We start from the raw sequence: 22,143 nt of genomic DNA, 5'->3' as shown, positions 1-22,143 counted from the left end.
TATAGTTCCGTGCAAATCATTCCATTCTGTTAACATGTCACAGATTAGGAATTCCGATACAGAGCGAATGCAAGCACCTGTACCTAGACTAACTTACTGTGACGTCTTTATTATGACGACATGCTTTCGACGCCATTGTTTTGACGTAAAGCAGACAGAAGCTGCGTCACAACAACAAGATCGTTTTTACCTTGGAAAGCAGCGAGGTTGTGTCGTCTGTCTGCTGTGTTTTATGTATCGTGACTGTATTTTTACGAACCAGTATGCACATGCCATCTTGTTCGGACCTTCATACGTAGTTGTGTGAGTATCAAGATATAATTCGCAGCCTGATCGACAGGGAAACGCTAATGGGTCTGAGAGAACGAATGGAAGACGGTTGGCATGCATGCGAACGTGCGTGAAAGAATTTTGACTGTCTATTATTCATAAAGAAATGTTCGGAAATAAGCTGCTTGTCAAATCATAAATTAAAAATGTTTAATTGATTAATATTGGACGAACATTGTGAACGAACAGACGGCACTGGACATACGTAACCTGACCGTAGAATTACTCTGTTGAACAGAGGATTAGCAAATCTGTATATGGTTTTTTTTCAGACGTTTCGGGGAAGTTTCGAGGAAGCTTCGTAGCAGTTTCGGAGAAGTTTCGTAGCAGTTTCGGAGAAGTTTCATAGCAGCGTCGTAGCAGTTTCAGGAAAGTTCGGGAAAGCTTCGGGAACAGTTCCAGGGAAGTTACGGAAAAGTTTTTCGTGGTAACGCCATGGACTTCATTGTGAATCGTCCACGCTCTGAGTCTGCTATGGAATCATTCCATACCTGTATTTCTCCAGTGTTCTAGTTCTACCTGGAACGACTTCACGTCCCTAGTTTTCGTGTTATAAACTATCACTGGGTAACCTGAAAACCGACTACACGACCGAAGTGAATCGAGGACTTGCAGCAAGTAAACAGCACACTGAATCATTCCATCATTGTAGTTCTCCGGTGTTCTACCTAGAACGATTTCACGTTCCTAGTTTCCGTGTTAACTATCACTGGGTAACCTGAGGACCGACTACACGACGGAAGTGATTCCAGGACATTGCTGAACGATCCTAACCTTACACAGATTAGGAATTCCGATACAGAGCGAATGCAAGCACCTGTACCTAGACTAACTTACTGTGACGTCTTTATTATGACGACATGCTTTCGACGCCATTGTTTTGACGTAAAGCAGACAGAAGCTGCGTCACAACAACAAGATCGTTTTTACCTTGGAAAGCAGCGAGGTTGTGTCGTCTGTCTGCTGTGTTTTATGTATCGTGACTGTATTTTTACGAACCAGTATGCACATGCCATCTTGTTCGGACCTTCATACGTAGTTGTGTGAGTATCAAGATATAATTCGCAGCCTGATCGACAGGGAAACGCTAATGGGTCTGAGAGACCAAAGTGGGCGGTTGGCGGGGTAACTCAGAACATCTTTGTTGGGTGGATATTAGACCAATTAGTGTTTGCCTGATTTGGTCCAGTTCCTAAATTATTTAGAGTCACGAGAAGTCGTGATTTGTAACTGACCACCCTAACTCACGATCATATCATCATCATCATATATACGTAATTGCTGTAACTTGTGTCGTATCACTGTAATCACGTTCTCAAACCCCGCAGTTTTCCAAGGTAATCTATCTAGCGGATAGCCGCATATGTTCTATAACTACGGATGTTCTGTCAGACTTTTCAAGAGTTAATTTATAATTAGTAGGCACTCCAGGTTGAAATACATTTTTCTTCTAACAGTAGCGTAGATGTACGTTCAGCCTAGTAATTATAAGTTCGTGTAGCAGTACACGAAGGTAAGAGTCTTGAACATAAGTCCATGCAGTAACACATGACATACCGTTCACGTAGAGCATAACATTCTAGTGTAGAAGTACACAAAGTCGCTAATTAATTCTAGTGCATGAACCTACAAGTTGTCGCTAGATATTAGTGTAAAAGTATGCAAAGTAACTACGGAAGAAAGTTACTACAGGCATCGTATACATGAGTGCAGGAGTAGCACAGTGACTGAATGATGGTTACGTCATACCGTTGGGAGAGGCCGTAATCATACATTGTCAAACAAGAAGAGTATTCCTCGTCTGAGTGATCAGACAAAATATACCGGTAGTAACGTCGCGCGGACCGATCAGCGTTGATACGCGCGCGAAAGTTTATCGGACGTCTTAGCGCATAAGACGAGTTACTAACCGGAGCGCGAGTTGCGCGGGAGTTCGGTAATTGCGTATTTAGTAGATTGATAAAATTCGCAACTATGCCGAAGTCAAAGAAGAAGACGTCAGGTGATAGCAGTCGAAGCAACCATAACGTCGAGGATGACGAGGGTTTCGAATCACCATTGCTTGTTTTCAAGCAAGACGGACTTCTGATGGGTTTATCAGGTAAGGGCTTGATAGACTACATCGAAGGCAGGAGGAAAGAAGCCGCAGAAGAGAAGAAGAGGAGAGAAGAACAAGACTTCATCCTCAGGAAGATGCAGTTGAGCGCCGACCTAGGTATGCATGACTACAACGAAAATGCTCACCATTCAGCGTTTAATGGAAGCACCAACAGTAGTCGGGACAAACCAAAAATGAAATTGCCATTTTTGGACGACAAGGACGACGTCGAAGCCTATTTTCGCCAGTTTGAAAGAGCTGCGAAAATTTCTGGCTGGTCGGAAGATGAGTGGGCAGCTAGGCTTGGCTGTCTACTAAAAGGGAAAGCGCGGGAAGCATACACTCAACTTCCGGACGAGGAAGCAGAAGAGTATGACTACGTCAAAACTGCGATTTTGCGTAGGTTCCAGCTGACAGCAGAAGCCTACCGCAGGAAGTTCCGAGGAGCAAAGAAGGAACCGAGCGAGAAAAGCAAGGAATACCTCACTCGGTTAGACCTGTTCGTCACACGATGGGTGGAACTATCGAAACGGGAAGGTAGGACCACGGATATGCGAGAACTTGTTCTACTCGAAAAGTTCTTGGAGGGGTTACCAGCGGATCAAGCGCGATTTGTCCGCGAGAGGGACCCAGTCAACACAGCTGATGCTGTGAAGAGCGCCAGTTTGTTTGAAGAAGCCAGAGAGAGTGAAGGACGCAGGAGTCAGGGAGGCCCCAGTTTCAATCGAGGACCTAGAGAGGACCACCCACAAGTACAAAGTAACCATTCCGATCGTAACCATGCCAACAGAAGCAAAGATAAGCAACACTTTCCACCGAGGAGACCCACACCACCACCACATGGAGGAGCGACCCGCGGTTGTTTCTTGTGCGGTGGATCTCATCTCGCGAGGAACTGTACAAAGAATAACAGAGCAAGTCAAGAAGCTACAAGTGTTATCTTATCTGTAGCAGTCGAAGGGAAACCTAGCCCTCTTTGCCAGAGTTGCCGGCATTTGGATTTCAATCCTCAGTGTCAGGTTAAAGTAAACGGACAAGAGGCGAAGGCAATACGCGACACAGGAGCGTCGACCATCATTGTCGACCGGCGTTTAGTACCGTCAGACAGTTACACGGGGGAGGTCAGAACCGTCACTCTAGCTCAAGAAACTGCGACTAGCAGTATGCCTATGGCCAGAGTACACATGGAGACACCATTCTTTCAAGGCGACACAGAGGTGATCGCGATGGTAAATCCTGTACACTCAGTACTAATAGGTAACACACGGAAAAACGGTGAGGGAAAGGAAGAGAAAGTACCGCTATTTCCGGTAATCGAGACCTGTTCACCGGTACAGACCCGAGCACAGGAAGCCGCCGAGAAGAAGGCACCTACGCAGCCTGAACCTCGAGTGAAGATCATCGATATCAAACCGGAAGAATTGAAGCGCGAACAACAAACTGACCCGTCGTTAGACAAAGCTAGAGAAATAGCAGACAAGAAAGGCGACAAGGACACTCTATACACATGGAGCAAGGGCATCTTGTATCGTACATACAAGAGTGACCAAAAGAGTTTCAAACAGGTAGTAGTACCTCAGCGATTCAGGAACGAAGTCCTGAAGTTAGGGCATGATAGTCCTATGGCCGGCCATTTAGGAGGGAAGAAAACTCGAGACAGGATTTGGCGAGATTTCTATTGGCCGGGAATTTGCGGCGACGTTCGCCGCTACTGCGCGTCGTGCGACGCATGTCAGCGAAGTACTCCGAAAGGGGCGACACGGAAAGTGCCGTTGCAAGCGATGCCTCTCGCTAGCACTCCTTTCGAGAAAGTAGGGGTAGACATCGTCGGACCCATCTTACCTGCATCCGAGAAGGGTAACAGGTACATTCTTACCTTAGTGGATTACGCCACTAGGTATGCTGAGGCAACCGCTCTGAAAAACATCAGAGCGGAGACAGTAGCAGAAGCTCTCGTAGAGATGTTCACACGGTACGGAGTACCGAAAGAGATCGTCACCGATCAAGGAACACAGTTCACGGGAGAAATCATGCAACAGCTAACAAGACTGTTAGCTATGAAAAGCTTGCGCACTAGTCCGTATCACCCTCAAACCAACGGTCTCTGTGAGAAATTCAATTCGACATTGAAGAATACTTTGAAGAGAATGTGCCAGGAACAACCCAAGCTCTGGGATCGGTTCATTCCTGCACTACTTTTCGCCTACAGAGAAGTGCCGCAAGAGAGTCTCCAGTTCTCACCATTCGAGCTTTTGTATGGGCGAGAAGTCAGAGGACCCATGCAGATCCTTCGACAGATCTGGACAGACGACGACGTGGAAGAGGAAGTGAGATCCACGGCTGAGTACATCGTGGATCTATCCAACAGAATCGAGCAAACTTGCTCAATAGCCAGAGAAAACCTCAGTAAGGCTTCCAAAAGATACGCGCGCGTGTACAACAAGAAAACGCGCCTGAGAACCTTCCATCAAGGAGACAAAGTATTGTTGTTGTTGCCAGAGAAACACAACAAGCTCCAGTTGACGTGGAAAGGTCCGTTCGTCATCAACGAGAAAACCAGTGACTGCAATTACAAGGTAAATGTTGGGAAGAAAGTGAAAATATATCACGCCAACCTACTCAAAGCGTACCTGGAGAGAGAAGAAGTGAAAGACGAAGTTGCTGTCGTCATGGAGAACACAGGACCAGATATGGAACCGTACATCACGGACCATATACCTCTACTCCCTCTCCAAGCTACAGAGTCATACAAAGATGTCAAGGTCAATCCCGACCTCGACTCTACCAAAGTCTCTCAACTGACTGAGCTGGCTAAGCGTCATCAGAAATGTCTGACTGATTTACCAGGGATGACGCAATTACAAGAATGTGAGTTGAAACTCACAACACAAAAACCTGTGTACGTCAAACCGTATCCTTTGCCACACTCTCAAGTGGAGACTGTGAAGGAAGAAGTACGGAAGATGTTAAAGATGGGAGTGATCGAACCGAGCGTTTCACCCTACAATGCTCCAGTGGTCCTGACAAAGAAGAAGGACGATTCGATCCGTTTCTGCATCGATTTCCGTCGTCTAAACCAGGTGACCGAATTCGACTCAGAGAAGCTACCTGACATCGACTACCTTTTCAGCAAGCTGAGTAAGGCAAGGTACTTTTCTAAGGTCGACCTTTCAAAAGGGTATTGGCAATTGCGCATGCGTGAGCAAGATAAGCCAAAGACTACGTTCAACACTCCACTCGGATCATTCCAGTGGGTCACCATGCCTTTTGGGCTGAAGAACGCGGGAGCTACCTTTACTCGCATGATGAGGAAGTTAGTCGCCGAGATTGACCGGGACGACGTCGACAACTTCATGGACGATATTTTGATCGCCACAGAAGATTGGGAACAGCACCTACAAGCGATAGAGGCCGTTTTCACCAAACTGGAGAAGGCTGGTTTGACAGCCAAACCGTCCAAGTGTTTCCTAGGGTTTGAACAACTGGAATACTTGGGACACCGAGTGGGGCATGGTTCAATCCAGCCAGAAGAAGACAAGGTGACGAAGTTAGCCAACGCAGAACCTCCCAAGACGAAGAAGGAACTTCGTGCATTCCTGGGACTCGCTGGTTACTACCGCAAATTCGTACCGAATTTTGCGGGGATCGGCACACCTTTGACAGATGCCACAAAGAAAGGGCATCCAGATAAGCTCGTCTGGACACAAGAGATGCAGTCAGCTTTTCAATCACTCAAGGACGTACTGACTAGCAAACCAGTGATGTTGTTGCCTGACAACGACAAACCGTTCGTATTACGAACAGACGCATCAGACTATGCCATAGGTGCCGTCTTGATGCAAGACAACGGGAAAGGTCTACAACCTGTAGCATACGCCAGCAGGAAGCTGAACAAAGCTGAGCGGAATTATGCTACCATCGAAAAAGAATGCCTAGCAGCAGTGTGGGCAGTGAAGAAGTACGAACCGTATTTGTACGCAGTACACTTCACTTTGGAAACTGACCATCAACCTCTCCAGTACCTACGGAAGTCCAAGACAGAAAATGGAAGATTGATGCGTTGGGCGATCCAACTACAGCAGTATTCATTCACAGTGAAGGTGATCAAAGGAGTAGACAATGTAGGCGCAGACTACATGAGTCGTTCAATCTGTGTAAATATGGATTAAAACAAAGTTTCATCCTCAAAAGGGGGGGCCTATGTCACAGATTAGGAACTCCGATACAGAGCGAATGCAAGCACCTGTACCTAGACTAACTTACTGTGACGTCTTTATTATGACGACATGCTTTCGACGCCATTGTTTTGACGTAAAGCAGACAGAAGCTGCGTCACAACAACAAGATCGTTTTTACCTTGGAAAGCAGCGAGGTTGTGTCGTCTGTCTGCTGTGTTTTATGTATCGTGACTGTATTTTTACGAACCAGTATGCACATGCCATCTTGTTCGGACCTTCATACGTAGTTGTGTGAGTATCAAGATATAATTCGCAGCCTGATCGACAGGGAAACGCTAATGGGTCTGAGAGAACGAATGGAAGACGGTTGGCATGCATGCGAACGTGCGTGAAAGAATTTTGACTGTCTATTATTCATAAAGAAATGTTCGGAAATAAGCTGCTTGTCAAATCATAAATTAAAAATGTTTAATTGATTAATATTGGACGAACATTGTGAACGAACAGACGGCACTGGACATACGTAACCTGACCGTAGAATTACTCTGTTGAACAGAGGATTAGCAAATCTGTATATGGTTTTTTTTCAGACGTTTCGGGGAAGTTTCGAGGAAGCTTCGTAGCAGTTTCGGAGAAGTTTCGTAGCAGTTTCGGAGAAGTTTCATAGCAGCGTCGTAGCAGTTTCAGGAAAGTTCGGGAAAGCTTCGGGAACAGTTCCAGGGAAGTTACGGAAAAGTTTTTCGTGGTAACGCCATGGACTTCATTGTGAATCGTCCACGCTCTGAGTCTGCTATGGAATCATTCCATACCTGTATTTCTCCAGTGTTCTAGTTCTACCTGGAACGACTTCACGTCCCTAGTTTTCGTGTTATAAACTATCACTGGGTAACCTGAAAACCGACTACACGACCGAAGTGAATCGAGGACTTGCAGCAAGTAAACAGCACACTGAATCATTCCATCATTATAGTTCTCCGGTGTTCTACCTAGAACGATTTCACGTTCCTAGTTTCCGTGTTAACTATCACTGGGTAACCTGAGGACCGACTACACGACGGAAGTGATTCCAGGACATTGCTGAACGATCCTAACCTTAAATAGACTGTGTTGTCCAAACGGAACTTTAAAGCTAAGTATCACTATTTTGTGTGTGTATATATATGTGTAATAGTCCAGAGTAATGTCTGTCTGTTCGTATTATTTGTAATTAAAGTTATTGTAAAATTAAAGGTAAAGTGGTGTCCATTTTTTTTTGTTGAAAAAAATAATGTGTTAAGAGAGTGCATGGTGAGATGTAAATATCTCATGTGACCCTGACACGCGATATAACACTTCTTGTCAGTTTTCCTATTTTGGACTAAAATCAAGTACACAGATATGCTGTTATTCTGCTGTGGCGGCAAAGGCAGATATTGTGTGTTCTGTATATGTTTTGGTATCGGTTAGGATAATGTTCTTTCGTCAAATGGGACTAGCAGACGAACTTTTGCACCCGTGTTCCAACGTTAAAAACTGTATGAAGTTAAGTTTTCTGGGGAAAATAGTGTATGAAACCGCTTTATGTTGTTTAAATTGATGAGATGTGTGCATTTGGTTGCGTGTGATCTGTTTATTAAATGAAATATTGTTGAAAACTGACCGTCGGATTGCAGTCTGTTGTCGAAGAAACTGAGTGAAAAGAAGGGGAACTACTCTTGTCGCTAGACAAAGTATAAGTTACTTGCCTTGGGAAATTGCTTGTGATGAACGTCTGATCTAGATTCAGAAAACAACCGAACTCATGGATTTTATATGGAGATTCATGTGTTCAGGCCTGTAGTTGTTAATTTAAATGCGGTATGTTTGTATTGTTTGCTCCAGAGATGTATACTTCGTACATTAGAGTGTTCGGAACTTTTCAGTCGCAAAAAGTAGTACCGAAACAGAACAGCTTCTCAACCCATTGCACTATCGAGGATTCAGGCTGTTGCTGGGTCGTTATTTGTTTGGTTGCTGGGTCATCTCATTATCGAAAAATAACTACCCCTACAAGTTTACAGAGGTAAAGAAGCAGAGGGGGGAATAAAACCAAATATATGGTTCATAACAACAAGACAAAAACGCCAGAATATTTGTTCAGCTGGTCCTGCTTTAATGATAGATGGTGAAATAGTGGAAAAAGTCGACCACCACAAACTGCTGGGTGTTAATATCGATAACAACTTGTCTTGGTCAACCCACATAGAGCAACTTAGTAAAGTGGTGTCTAAGAAAGTGTATCTCTTATCTAGAATTAAACACTTCCTGAACTGCCAAACCAGAAAGTTATTCTTCATTGCTCATATTCAATCTGTTATTGATTACGCATCCACTCTATGGGACTCCGCAAGTGAAAATTCCTTAAAACCACTCAGCAGATTACATAAAAGAGCGCTAAAAGTAGTATTACTAAAGCACACTGCCCTCACCGAGTTAGACTACATACATTTAGGGATCTTACCTCTAAAGTCAAGACTGCTTTTTAACAAAGGAATCTTTATGCATAAAATCATATCCGAAACTCTACCCCAAACCATTTGTTCAAAGTTCTCTTTGAAGAATTCACACCACCTTATGAAATTTAACACTCCTCTTCCTAGGATAGACTTATTTAAGTCTAGTCTAGTTTATTCAGGTGGCCGTCTCTGGAACGCTCTTCCGAATGCCTTACGGGAAGCTACCAGCACAGATTCTTTCAAAAACAAATATATATCCCATTTATACTGTTCAAAAAAAGAAACGCATAGTTGCTACTTGCCAAATTTGTTTTATTTTTCGAAAAAATTAACAGAAAATCCAATATTTAGATTATTTGTTTGAAATTTGGTATGGACACAGTTGAATGCACACACAGTTCATTTGCATCTTCAAATCAATCAGTCAATCAATACGATTGGGTGCCGAGGCTGACAAGTCAGTAGGGGGTGTGACTGCCTTGAGCAGCAACAACTGCCCGGCACCTTCTGGGCATGGACTGGATCAGATGCCGGATATCTTGCTGTGGGATGGTGTCCCACTCCTCCTGAAGTGCCTGCAATAGATCGCGGTGATTTGCCGGCGCTTCTTCTCGCCTGCGCACACGTCTGTCCAATTCATCCCAGAGGTGTTCTATCGGGTTCATGTCTGGCGACATGGATGGCCAGGGAAGCACCTGGACATGGTGGTCGGTGAGGAACTGGGTGGTGAGTCGTGCTGTGTGCGGGCGAGCGTTGTCCTGCTGGAATATGGCATCCTGATCAGCCAGAAGAGGAAGGGCGTGTGGGCGCAGAATTTCCTCCACGTATCGCTGGGCAGTTATGCGCCCTTGGACGTGCACCAGGGTGCTCCTTCCAGCGGTATTGATCGCCCCCCACACCATGACGCCTCCACCACCATGAACGGGTGCCTCATCCACACCGTTGGGCGCGTAACGTTCGTTTACTCTCCGGTAGACCCTCCTCCGACCATCATGTCGCTGGAGCAGGAAGTAGGACTCGTCGCTGAACCACACGTGTCTCCAGTGATTCCGGACGGTCCAGCGAAGGTGCTGGTTGCCCCACTGCACTCGGTTCTGGCGATGGCGGCGGGTGAGGACAGCTCCTCTGTGAGGTCTGCGAGCTCTCAAACCAGCTTCATGCAGGCGGTTCCGCACGGTCTGGTCCGATAATCGGTGTGGCCCGGGGAGAGCCTGGACAGAAGATGAGGCCGACAGGAAACGATTCCGGAGGTGGCGGAGCCGTATGAAGCGGTCGTGAGCAGCAGTTGTCGCCCTTGGTCTTCCCGCTCGTGGCAAGTCAGCAACGGAGCCAGTGGCTTGAAACCTGACCCACAGTCTACTGATGGTGCTCTGGGACACGTGGAAGTGCCTGGCGATTGCACTTTGACTTTGGCCTGCTTGTAAACGACCCAATGCAATTTGGCGGTCTTCTCTGCTCAATCGGGCCATCTTTCGTCGCTGAATTGTCGTCTGATTTCTTTGTGGCGAACAATCCGCTTTTATGGGTTTTGGAAGACATGGTGAGAGCTCAATATTCCCCGAGTTTCACGACATTACACTGAAGCATGACGAGTGGTCATGCCAAATGAGCAATTTTGACATTGTAGCCACTGATAACGCATGCGTCACGTGCAGAGCTCACTTATCGACGACCAGATAAACATTTTCTGCAGTTTGGTGGATATCCTTGTAGCCATATAACTAAATTAACCAAATATTACAAGCTATGCGTTTCTTTTTTTGAACAGTATAATTGTAGCCGTGTGGCAATTTCATATACTGTTGTCCCTCTCTTTTTCTCCCTGTCTATTATCTTCCCCTGACCCAGGTTGTGTCTCCTGCTAGGAGTATTGTGTGTTGTAGCTAATTATAGGTGTGTAGGGAAGCTGGTTTCCTATTGGTTGATTGTTTGAACGAGAGCGCGCGTGAGTCAGAATGATAGCGTGGGCTAGAACAGTACCCGGGGTGATTTCGAAGTGAGAGGACGTGTGTCAGTGTGCGTATCGGCTTGGATTTGTGCTGTTTAACTTTTGATTGAACGATTACCGTGTTAATGTAAGGAGTGTAGCTGAGCCATTATAACGTTTATTTTGGCGAAGGAGTGATTCGAGGATTGTTTAGAGAGACTTTGTGTGTGTGTTCAGTTGAACAAACGTTTTAGAGCTGGTTTTATATCAGCGAGGTGACTTTCGACCGGGATCGTAATTCGAGTTCCGACGAGTTGTGTGCGGCTGTACATTGAGGAGTGAACTACACTGCTTTCTGGTGTCTACTTTCTGGTGTTTGCTTTCTGGTGTACGTTAATTAAAAGTCACGTTATCGCAACCTCTGTCTTGGCGTCTCGTTTATGCTTCCTAACAATGTACTGCTGTCATGTGGGCAATGTGTCATTTGTGAGACTTTTCGTGTTCTGCTAAGAGACTGTGTACACTATGATTATTGATTGCCTGTTGTATTGTGTCTTTTATGAATGGGTTGGGTGACTGTGCGTGTCATCCGTGACTGTTTCTGATTTTATTTGTTGTTTCACTTGGGTGAACTTGTATTTGTCTTTTGTGTTTGATTTATAGATGTCATTTTCAGCTAAACCGGCCCGAGGCGTTGTACCTGCGAGGACGCAGTTGGTATAGAGCTGGGGGGGATGTAGCCGTGTGGCAATTTCCTATACTGTTGTCCCTCTCTTTTTCTCCCTGTCTATTATCTTCCCCTGACCCAGGTTGTGTCTCCCGCTAGGAGTATTGTGTGTTGTAGCTAATTATAGGTGTGTAGGGAAGCTGGTTTCCTATTGGTTGATTGTTTGAACGAGAGCGCGCGTGAGTCAGAATGATAGCGTGGGCTAGAACAGTACCCGGGGTGATTTCGAAGTGAGAGGACGTGTGTCAGTGTGCGTATCGGCTTGGATTTGTGCAGTTTAACTTTTGATTGAACGATTACCGTGTTAATGTAAGGAGTGTAGCTGAGCCATTATAACGTTTATTTTGGCGAAGGAGTGATTCGAGGATTGTTTAGAGCGACTTTGTGTGTGTGTTCAGTTGAACAAACGTTTTAGAGCTGGTTTTATATCAGCGAGGTGACTTTCGACCGGGATCGTAATTCGAGTTCCGACGAGTTGTGTGCGGCTGTACATTGAGGAGTGAACTACACTGTTTTCTGGTGTCTACTTTCTGGTGTTTGCTTTCTGGTGTACGTTAATTAAAAGTCACGTTATCGCAACCTCTGTCTTGGCGTCTCGTTTATGCTTCCTGGCCTATCCCCCCCTTCCACTCCACCCTATCACATAATGAAAATAGTATATTCTTGATTGTTATGTCCTTTGGGACACAGTCACTCACTTTTGATTTATTGTTTTGTTCACGAAATTATGATGTTCTGCATAATATCCATTGTCTTACAGAGTTGATGTACTATTGCATATAGTATTCTGACTCTAATTGACTTGCAAATTTTTACTTTGCACCTTGTCATGAACATTTATAAACTACAATGTTTCATATAATGCACTTATGTACATAAACTTATACTGTTTTACTAATTATGTAAGTATGTAGTAGTGGTTATTATAGTAGATTTAGTCCCTCTTTAGGGCGAGGGCCAGATGCAAAAAAGTATACCAATGTTACCCGCGTAAAATAAAGAATTGTCATTGTCATTGTCATTGTCTCCCCGACGGAGATTGGTCAGAGCGCCGGTAAAGTAGAGCCTATGATTGGCTATTACATAGCTCGCTCGGTAACATGTCCCGCGCGATCGTTTTATACACGTAAAGGCTTTTTAATCAATGAACCGTCACACGGATGAAAGGTATGAGTGTACTGTGTTGTGCGTCCTGTCCAACTGATTCATGTACTTTTATGTTATTTTATGCAAGCCAGTCATATGTTACCTCGCATATACTATGTAGGATACTGGTTGTAACCTGCTGCGGCAGAACAGATGCTTCTGCATTCTGAACGTTTTTAAAATCAGTGGCTCTGATGTTATCATCTTTTAATTTCTGATCGAATAAAATGTGAACTCTTTTATATTATCCCATTACCCCCTGGCACAGTAAACACAGCAACAATACTGACTACGGGCATGACTGGTACGAGCCCAGTAGCGTGTTCTTCATTTTATCAACGCAACTCTTAACTTTTACAGTCCCTCTCCCGTCATCCTCCCGGCCTCACCCCCACACACCCAACTTTTACAGTCCCTCTCCCGTCATCCTCCCGGCCTCACCCCCACACACCCAACTTTTACAGTCCCTCTCCCGTCATCCTCACGGCCTCACCCCCACACACCCAACTTTTACAGTCCCTCTCCCGTCATCCTCCCGGCCTCACCCCCACACACCCAACTTTTACAGTCCCTCTCCCGTCATCCTCCCGGCCTCACCCCCACACACCCAACTTTTACAGTCCCTCTCCCGTCATCCTCACGGCCTCACCCCCACACACCCAACTTTTACAGTCCCTCTCCCGTCATCCTCACGGCCCCACCCCCACACACCCAACTTTTACAGTCCCTCTCCCGTCATCCTCACGGCCTCACCCCCACACACCCAACTTTTACAGTCCCTCTCCCGTCATCCTCCCGGCCTCAGCCCCACACACCCAACTTTTACAGTCCCTCTCCCGTCATCCTCACGGCCCCACCCCCACACACCCAACTTTTACAGTCCCTCTCCCGTCATCCTCACGGCCCCACCCCCACACACCCAACTTTTACAGTCCCTCTCCCGTCATCCTCACGGCCCCACCCCCACACACCCAACTTTTACAGTCCCTCTCCCGTCATCCTCACGGCCTCACCCCCACACACCCAACTTTTACAGTCCCTCTCCCGTCATCCTCACGGCCTCACCCCCACCCACCCAACTTTTACAGTCCCTCTCCCGTCATCCTCACGACCTCACCCCCACACACCCAACTTTTACAGTCCCTCTCCAGTCATCCTCCCGGCCTCACCCCCACCCACCCAACTTTTACAGTCCCTCTCCCGTCATCCTCCCGGCCTCACCCCCACCCACCCAACTTTTACAGTCCCTCTCCCGTCATCCTCACGGCCTCACCCCCACCCACCCAACTTTTACAGTCCCTCTCCCGTCATCCTCACGGCCTCACCCCCACCCACCCAACTTTTACAGTCCCTCTCCCGTCATCCTCACGGCCCCACCCCCACACACCCAACTTTTACAGTCCCTCTCCCGTCATCCTCACGGCCTCACCCCCACCCACCCAACTTTTACAGTCCCGCTCCCGTCATCCTCACGGCCCCACCCCCACACACCCAACTTTTACAATCCCTCTCCCGTCATCCTCACGGCCTCACCCCCACCCACCCAACTTTTACAGTCCCTCTCCCGTCATCCTCACGGCCTCACCCCCACCCACCCAACTTTTACAGTCCCTCTCCCGTCATCCTCACGGCCCCACCCCCACACACCCAACTTTTACAGTCCCTCTCCCGTCATCCTCACGGCCTCACCCCCACCCACCCAACTTTTACAGTCCCTCTCCCGTCATCCTCACGGCCTCACCCCCACCCACCCAACTTTTACAGTCCCTCTCCCGTCATCCTCACGGCCTCACCCCCACACACCCAACTTTTACAATCCCTCTCCCGTCATCCTCACGGCCCCACCCCCACACACCCAACTTGTACAGTCCCTCTCCCGTCATCCTCACGGCCTCACCCCCACACACCCAACTTTTACAGTCCCTCTCCCGTCATCCTCACGGCCCCACCCCCACACACCCAACTTTTACAGTCCCTCTCCCGTCATCCTCACGGCCTCACCCCCACCCACCCAACTTTTACAGTCCCTCTCCCGTCATCCTCACGGCCTCACCCCCACCCACCCAACTTTTACAGTCCCTCTCCCGTCATCCTCACGGCCTCACCTCCACACACCCAACTTTTACAATCCCTCTCCCGTCATCCTCACGGCCCCACCCCCACACACCCAACTTTTACAGTCCCTCTCCCGTCATCCTCACGGCCTCACCCCCACACACCCAACTTTTACAGTCCCTCTCCCGTCATCCTCACGGCCTCACCCCCACCCACCCAACTTTTACAATCCCTCTCCCGTCATCCTCACGGCCTCACCCCCACACACCCAACTTTTACAGTCCCTCTCCCGTCATCCTCACGGCCTCACCCCCACACACCCAACTTTTACAGTCCCTCTCCCGTCATCCTCACGGCCTCACCCCCACCCACCCAACTTTTACAGTCCCTCTCCCGTCATCCTCCCGGCCTCACCCCCACCCACCCAACTTTTACAGTCCCTCTCCCGTCATCCTCACGGCCTCACCCCCACCCACCCAACTTTTACAGTCCCTCTCCCGTCATCCTCACGGCCTCACCCCCACCCACCCAACTTTTACAGTCCCTCTCCCGTCATCCTCACGGCCCCACCCCCACACACCCAACTTTTACAGTCCCTCTCCCGTCATCCTCACGGCCTCACCCCCACCCACCCAACTTTTACAGTCCCGCTCCCGTCATCCTCACGGCCCCACCCCCACACACCCAACTTTTACAATCCCTCTCCCGTCATCCTCACGGCCTCACCCCCACCCACCCAACTTTTACAGTCCCTCTCCCGTCATCCTCACGGCCTCACCCCCACCCACCCAACTTTTACAGTCCCTCTCCCGTCATCCTCACGGCCCCACCCCCACACACCCAACTTTTACAGTCCCTCTCCCGTCATCCTCACGGCCTCACCCCCACCCACCCAACTTTTACAGTCCCTCTCCCGTCATCCTCACGGCCTCACCCCCACCCACCCAACTTTTACAGTCCCTCTCCCGTCATCCTCACGGCCTCACCCCCACACACCCAACTTTTACAATCCCTCTCCCGTCATCCTCACGGCCCCACCCCCACACACCCAACTTGTACAGTCCCTCTCCCGTCATCCTCACGGCCTCACCCCCACACACCCAACTTTTACAGTCCCTCTCCCGTCATCCTCACGGCCCCACCCCCACACACCCAACTTTTACAGTCCCTCTCCCGTCATCCTCACGGCCTCACCCCCACCCACCCAACTTTTACAGTCCCTCTCCCGTCATCCTCACGGCCTCACCCCCACCCACCCAACTTTTACAGTCCCTCTCCCGTCATCCTCACGGCCTCACCCCCACACACCCAACTTTTACAATCCCTCTCCCGTCATCCTCACGGCCCCACCCCCACACACCCAACTTTTACAGTCCCTCTCCCGTCATCCTCACGGCCTCACCCCCACACACCCACCTTTTACAGTCCCTCTCCCGTCATCCTCACGGCCTCACCCCCACCCACCCAACTTTTACAATCCCTCTCCCGTCATCCTCACGGCCTCACCCCCACACACCCAACTTTTACAGTCCCTCTCCCGTCATCCTCACGGCCTCACCCCCACACACCCAACTTTTACAGTCCCTCTCCCGTCATCCTCACGGCCTCACCCCCACCCACCCAACTTTTACAGTCCCTCTCCCGTCATCCTCACGGCCTCACCCCCACCCACCCAACTTTTACAGTCCCTCTCCCGTCATCCTCCCGGCCTCACCCCCACACACCCAACTTTTACGGTCCCTCTCCCGTCATCCTCACGGCCTCACCCCCACACACCCAACTTTTACAGTCCCTCTCCCGTCATCCTCCCGGCCTCACCCCCACCCACCCAACTTTTACAGTCCCTCTCCCGTCATCCTCACGGCCTCACCCCCACCCACCCAACTTTTACAATCCCTCTCCCGTCATCCTCACGGCCTCACCCCCACACACCCAACTTTTACAGTCCCTCTCCCGTCATCCTCACGGCCCCACCCCCACACACCCAACTTTTACAGTCCCTCTCCCGTCATCCTCACGGCCTCACCCCCACACACCCAACTTTTACAGTCCCTCTCCCGTCATCCTCACGGCCTCACCCCCACACACCCAACTTTTACAGTCCCTCTCCCGTCATCCTCACGGCCTCACCCCCACCCACCCAACTTTTACAGTCCCTCTCCCGTCATCCTCCCGGCCTCACCCCCACACACCCAACTTTTACAGTCCCTCTCCCGTCATCCTCACGGCCTCACCCCCACACACCCAACTTTTACAGTCCCTCTCCCGTCTTCTTCTCTTCTTCTTGGCGTTCGCAGAGGTTACACAATCAGCCCATCACTGGTGATAAATGTTGTCGTTTTCTCCAACTCCTGTCGACTGCCGTATAGTTTGGTCTGCAAGGGAGTTGGTGACGGCCACACTTCTTTTCGTTCCTCATCTAGTAAGGGACATCGCTGTAAGATGTGTTCCGCTGTTTGGTCCTCTTGACCGCAGGCACAGGTTGGTGATGGCGCCAGCTTGAACTTTCGGTTCATGTGAGCATTGAGCCTGTTGTGGCCAGTACGCAGCCTGATGAGGTTGACTTGCTGCTCTCTGGACATTGTGTGGTAGTCATCTCTGTTTGTCCTTGGCCTCATCAATGCCTTGATGATTGTCTTCTGCTCACTAAAGCTGACACTGTTTTCAGGTTGGTCTTCCACGGCTCCTTCTTTTGCCAGCTCATCTGCCCTTTCATTTCCTGGTATCCCACAGTGTGCTGGTATCCACTGGAGGACAACTCTTCTGGTTTGTCTGACCATCTGTAATGCTTTGGCCAGCTGTGGGAGTTTGTCGTTCTCTAGGGCCTGAAGGACTGAAAGGGCGTCCGAGAGGAAGACAACTTGGTAGCAAGGGTCTGCGGAGTCCTGAACGAAGGAGGCGGCCTGCATGAGAGCTTCTGCTTCTGCTTTGTAGTTTGTGCAGTGTTTGCCAGTGGCAACGCTGGATGTAGCTGTATGTCCCCCAGGGAACTGGATGAGAATGCCTGCACCTCCATTGAGCACGGCGTTAGTTGCTGATCCATCGGTGTATACATGGATCCACGCCTCTTTTGGGTACTGTTCGTCGATCAGGGCTAAGGTGAGTGCCTGTCGAGCTGTGTCATTCTGATCTTCTCCTGAGGTAACATGTGGAACACTGGTGCAGATCTGGATGCCTGGTTTCTCTGTTGCCTTGGGGGTTTCCTCTTCTTCTTGAGTCAGAGGTAGAGTGTTCTGTGGAAGGACTTCCCTGTACTGTCGAGAAAGTCTCTTGCTCTCGTGTACAAAACTGCTCCGTTTAAGCCGGTTCTTGGTGAGGTTGCTCAGTCTGTGCTTCATGGGGTGGTCGGGTAGGCACTTGAGCTTCTCGGCCTGTACCATAGTCTTGGCTTCTCTTCTCTGACAGAGGGGTTGGATGGTGGTAAGCTTCTCCATTTCCTTGATGGGCGTGGATTTCATTGCACCGGTGATGAGTCGGAGGGCCTGGTTTTGCACACGGTCAAGGGTCTGCAGGTTTGTCTTGGCTGAGGTTGACCACGCTGTGGAGCCGTACTCGAGGTGGGGTCTGATTGTTCCCTGGTATACTGTCTTCAGTATCTTTTCGTTCGCTCCCCAGGTGGTACCTGCCAGCTTCCTGAGTATGGCTAGCTTGCGCCGGGCCTTCGTCTCTGCCTGTGCAATGTGTGGTTTCCAGGTCTGCCGTCTATCAAAGGTGACACCAAGGTACGTTGCTTCTTCATCCTCTCTCAGAGGAGTTCCACCAAGCCTAATGGTTCCGGCTTTCTGCTTTGGCGACAGTGTGAATAGGGTGGTGGAGGATTTCTCCTTGTTGATGGAGACGCACCAATCTTCTGCCCATGCGTTCAGCCTATCTGCCGCTTGCTGCATTCTGTAGGTGGCAGTACTTGCGTGCTCCTCCTTGCACCAGATCACAAGGTCGTCTGCGTAGAGAGCAGCTTTGATCCCCTTGGGCATCTCAGACACCAGATCGTCGATGAAGAGAAGGAAGAGTGTGGGGGAGAGGACTCCGCCCTGAGGGACGCCATGACGAAGGAGGAACTTCTTGCTTTTGGTCTGGTCGACGTTAACTCTTGCCCTGCGGTTATAGAGGTAAGAGCGAATCCACTGGTACATGTTGCTGGACACGCCTTTCCTCAGCAGTTTTACAAGGAGTCCATCTTTCCAGACCTTGTCAAAGGCCTTCTGAAGATCTATCCAGGTGACGAAGACCAGCTTCTGTTCCTGAAAGGCATCTTAAACTTCTTGCGCCAGGTAAGTGACCTGATCTTCAGTGCTGCGGAACTGTCGGAATCCAGCTTGTTCAGGGGCGAGGAGGTTCCTGGATTCCAGGTACCACCTGAGGCGCTCGTTCACAATTGTCCCTCTCCCGTCATCCTCACGGCCTCACCCCCACCCACCCATCTTTTACAGTCCCTCTCCCGTCATCCTCCCGGCCTCACCCCCACACACCCAACTTTTACAGTCCCTCTCCCGTCATCCTCCCGGCCTCACCCCCACCCACCCAACTTTTACAGTCCCTCTCCCGTCATCCTCCCGGCCTCACCCCCACCCACCCAACTTTTACAGTCCCTCTCCCGTCATCCTCACGGCCTCACCCCCACACACCCAACTTTTACAGTCCCCCTCCCGTCATCCTCACGGCCTCACCCCCACCCACCCAACTTTTACAGTCCCTCTCCCGTCATCCTCACGGCCCCACCCCCACACACCCAACTTTTACAGTCCCTCTCCCGTCATCCTCACGGCCTCACCCCCACCCACCCAACTTTTACAGTCCCTCTCCCGTCATCCTCACGGCCTCACCCCCACCCACCCAACTTTTACAGTCCCTCTCCCGTCATCCTCACGGCCTCACCCCCACCCACCCAACTTTTACAGTCCCTCTCCCGTCATCCTCACGGCCTCACCCCCACCCACCCAACTTTTACAATCCCTCTGCCGTCATCCTTACGGCCTCACCTCCACACACCCAACTTTTACAGTCCCTCTCCCGTCATCCTCACGGCCTCACCCCCACACACCCAACTTTTACAGTCCCTCTCCCGTCATCCTCACGGCCTCACCCCCACACACCCAACTTTTACAGTCCCTCTCCCGTCATCCTCACGGCCTCACCCCCACCCACCCAACTTTTACAATCCCTCTGCCGTCATCCTCACGGCCTCACCTCCACACACCCAACTTTTACAGTCCCCCTCCCGTCATCCTCACGGCCTCACCCCCACCCACCCAACTTTTACAGTCCCTCTCCCGTCATCCTCACGGCCCCACCCCCACACACCCAACTTTTACAGTCCCTCTCCCGTCATCCTCACGGCCTCACCCCCACCCACCCAACTTTTACAGTCCCTCTCCCGTCATCCTCCCGGCCTCACCCCCACACACCCAACTTTTACAGTCCCTCTCCCGTCATCCTCACGGCCTCACCCCCACACACCCAACTTTTACAGTCCCTCTCCCGTCATCCTCACGGCCTCACCCCCACCCACCCAACTTTTACAGTCCCTCTCCCGTCATCCTCCCGGCCTCACCCCCACACACCCAACTTTTACAGTCCCTCTCCCGTCATCCTCACGGCCTCACCCCCACACACCCAACTTTTACAGTCCCTCTCCCGTCATCCTCACGGCCTCACCCCCACCCACCCAACTTTTACAGTCCCTCTCCCGTCATCCTCACGGCCCCACCCCCACACACCCAACTTTTACAGTCCCTCTCCCGTCATCCTCACGGCCTCACCCCCACCCACCCAACTTTTACAGTCCCTCTCCCGTCATCCTAACGGCCCCACCCCCACCCACCCAACTTTTACAATCCCTCTCCCGTCACCCTCACGGCCTCACCCCCACACACCCAACTTTTACAGTCCCTCTCCCGTCATCCTCACGGCCTCACCCCCACCCACCCAACTTTTACAATCCCTCTCCCGTCATCCTCACGGCCTCACCCCCACCCACCCAACTTTTACAGTCCCTCTCCCGTCATCCTCACGACCTCACCCCCACCCACCCAACTTTTACAGTCCCTCTCCCGTCATCCTCACGGCCTCACCCCCACCCACCCAACTTTTACAGTCCCTCTCCCGTCATCCTCACGGCCTCACCCCCACCCACCCAACTTTTACAATCCCTCTCCCGTCATCCTCACGGCCTCACCCCACCCACCCAACTTTTACAGTCCCTCTCCCGTCATCCTCATGGCCTCACCCCCACACACCCAACTTTTACAATCCCTCTCCCGTCATCCTCACGGCCTCACCCCACCCACCCAACTTTTACAGTCCCTCTCCCGTCATCCTCATGGCCTCACCCCCACACACCCAACTTTTACAATCCCTCTCCCGTCATCCTCACGGCCTCACCCCCACACACCCAACTTTTACAGTCCCTCTCCCGTCATCCTCCCGGCCTCACCCCCACCCACCCAACTTTTACAGTCCCTCTCCCGTCATCCTCCCGGCCTCACCCCCACCCACCCAACTTTTACAATCCCTCTCCCGTCATCCTCACGGCCTCACCCCCACCCACCCAACTTTTACAGTCCCGCTCCCGTTATCCTCACGGCCCCACCCCCACACACCCAACTTTTACAATCCCTCTCCCGTCATCCTCACGGCCTCACCCCCACCCACCCAACTTTTACAGTCCCTCTCCCGTCATCCTCACGGCCTCACCCCCACCCACCCAACTTTTACAGTCCCTCTCCCGTCATACTCACGGCCCCACCCCCACACACCCAACTTTTACAGTCCCTCTCCCGTCATCCTCACGGCCTCACCCCCACCCACCCAACTTTTACAATCCCTCTGCCGTCATCCTCACGGCCTCACCCCCACCCACCCAACTTTTACAGTCCCTCTCCCGTCATCCTCACGGCCTCACCCCCACACACCCAACTTTTACAATCCCTCTCCCGTCATCCTCACGGCCCCACCCCACACACCCAACTTGTACAGTCCCTCTCCCGTCATCCTCACGGCCTCACCCCCACACACCCAACTTTTACAGTCCCTCTCCCGTCATCCTCACGGCCCCACCCCCACACACCCAACTTTTACAGTCCCTCTCCCGTCATCCTCACGGCCTCACCCCCACCCACCCAACTTTTACAGTCCCTCTCCCGTCATCCTCACGGCCTCACCCCCACCCACCCAACTTTTACAGTCCCTCTCCCGTCATCCTCACGGCC

The 22,143-nt window shown here is 50.5% G+C and overlaps 2 protein-coding genes across 3 annotated transcripts in view; one reads left to right on the top strand and one right to left on the bottom strand.

Annotated features, from left to right (window-relative positions):
* The window catches only part of LOC138974110 (uncharacterized), a 340,574-nt gene that overhangs the window by 225,021 nt on the left and 93,410 nt on the right, over nucleotides 1-22,143 (bottom strand). The window lies entirely within an intron of this gene.
* On the top strand, nucleotides 1,432-7,835 carry LOC138974089 (uncharacterized). The gene is made up of 2 exons (XM_070346780.1): nucleotides 1,432-6,897; nucleotides 7,197-7,835. Exon 1 carries the CDS (start codon nucleotides 2,305-2,307, stop codon nucleotides 6,595-6,597), a length of 4,293 nt encoding a protein of 1,430 aa, XP_070202881.1. The 5' UTR covers nucleotides 1,432-2,304; the 3' UTR covers nucleotides 6,598-6,897; nucleotides 7,197-7,835.

The sequence above is a fragment of the Littorina saxatilis genome, linkage group LG8 (assembly GCF_037325665.1).
Source record: "Littorina saxatilis isolate snail1 linkage group LG8, US_GU_Lsax_2.0, whole genome shotgun sequence".
NCBI classification, from domain to species: Eukaryota; Metazoa; Mollusca; class Gastropoda; order Littorinimorpha; family Littorinidae; genus Littorina; species Littorina saxatilis.
Note: the sequence above shows the minus strand (reverse complement) of the source record. Positions and strands in the feature narration are given on the sequence as shown.